At 35.6% G+C, this 1,599-nt stretch overlaps 1 protein-coding gene across 1 annotated transcript in view; it reads left to right on the top strand.

Annotated features, from left to right (window-relative positions):
* Positions 1-342, top strand: part of BBS9 (Bardet-Biedl syndrome 9) — a 221,082-nt gene extending 220,740 nt beyond the window's left edge. Inside the window, exon 18 of the mRNA XM_008572932.1 lies at positions 131-342. Coding sequence (XP_008571154.1) covers positions 131-342 — 212 coding nt within the window. The remainder of the gene's footprint in view (positions 1-130) is intronic.
* Positions 343-1,599: the final 1,257 nt, after the last annotated feature.

The following is a 1,599-nucleotide window of genomic DNA, read 5'->3' as shown; positions in this document are numbered from 1 at the left end:
CAAAAAAGAAGCCTTTGTCGTTTTAGTTTAACTCATGTCAAGGATATTCATGTATGTAATAGTTCGTGTAGTTTCAGCTAGTAGTTAAATGTTAGTAAGCATTTTTCCTTAATTGTTTTTCCTCTCCTAGAACGGTATCGCATTCAGAGTGAACAATTTGAAGATCTTTGGCTCATAACAAATGAGCTTATTCTCTGCCTTCAAGAATACTTTGAAAAACAGGGAATCAAAGATTTTGCATGTTCTTTTTCTGGCTCTATGCCCCTTCAGGAATATTTTGAGTTGATTGATCATCATTTTGAGGTATGTAGAATCATAACTCACATCATCCATAATCTTTAAGTATATGAAAGAGAAAGAGATGCCGTAGAAGTGAGAATTCTAGTATACGTGCTATCAGGCCACATGCTTTAAGTTGTTATTCTTATGTGGATGGCAGGTTTTGTGAATCCATTCCTGCCCTCTTGCCTAGTTTGTGATCAGCTGCAGGCATCTACAGAGTTGCTGCCTGGAACTAAGCATATGGTCTGGCCTTGGAACAGAGCAGATTTAATTCTCCCACATGGGGACTTAACCCTTGGCCCTAATAACCCAGTGTTAAAACTATTTGAGTTTATCGGAGGCCATTTGGCTAACTAATTCTAACAGGCCATAAATGAGGTGTGATTATAAGGTAAAGTGATTTTTTGTTTTCTTTTTTAACAAGCACACAAGAACTTCTGAAGCTGAATGAGGCTTAACCACTTAAAATATTCTCCAGTACCTGGCATAATGGGCACTTAGTAAATGCTGAATGACTAGTGTCTAAATAAATAAGATCTGACAGTGACTTTGTTCCTGTGAATATTTTTGCATTTCTTATTCAGAAATGCCTACAGAGCATGTGTTAGAGTCTGTTGAACATCGCAGTGGTGTCATAGCTTCATCCTTTAAGATTGATTTCAGACAGTCATGTTTTGTGAACAGATCAGACAATGACAATCTGTTTTTTTTTTTAAGTCCCATGTGTTAAAATAAAGTCACCAGGCTCCATTTACTTATTTGTCTGTAAAGAGACTCTTAGGAAATACAAAAGGGAATTTCAAAAGAATTTTGAGCATCGTTCAAGTAAGCATTGCTTCTTAGAGTGACTACTTTTTAAGGAATCAGTAGACATTTCAGTTTACAAGCTGTGGTGTGTGTGTGTGAGAGAGAGAGAGAGAGAGAGAAATTGTCATGTAGCTTGTCAGTCACCCCTTGAACATTCTAAGAGCATTAACTTTCACCTATAAAGACCTTCTTTTAATGCAGTGTGAACATGAAGAGGACATTTCAGGTACATATAATCCAATTATGAATAATATGGCATTATCAAATTTGAATTTATTTGGGTTTTCCCTCATCTATGCTGATATTTTCTAGGCTAGTATGCCATTGACCAAATTATGGTGTCAAAATAAACAGTTTGGAGGAGTATGATCAGGTATTATATTTTAAGAGTTGAGAACCCTTGCAATCCTCTAGGATGTATTGTAAGAAATTCCCACTTCACTGTGTAAATCTAGTGGTTTATGAAAGAGATACCATAGAAAGACTATACTAATTACATATTTATAATAT

This window comes from Galeopterus variegatus, unplaced genomic scaffold (assembly GCF_000696425.1).
Source record: "Galeopterus variegatus unplaced genomic scaffold, G_variegatus-3.0.2 Scaffold849, whole genome shotgun sequence".
NCBI classification, from domain to species: Eukaryota; Metazoa; Chordata; class Mammalia; order Dermoptera; family Cynocephalidae; genus Galeopterus; species Galeopterus variegatus.
Note: the sequence above shows the minus strand (reverse complement) of the source record. Positions and strands in the feature narration are given on the sequence as shown.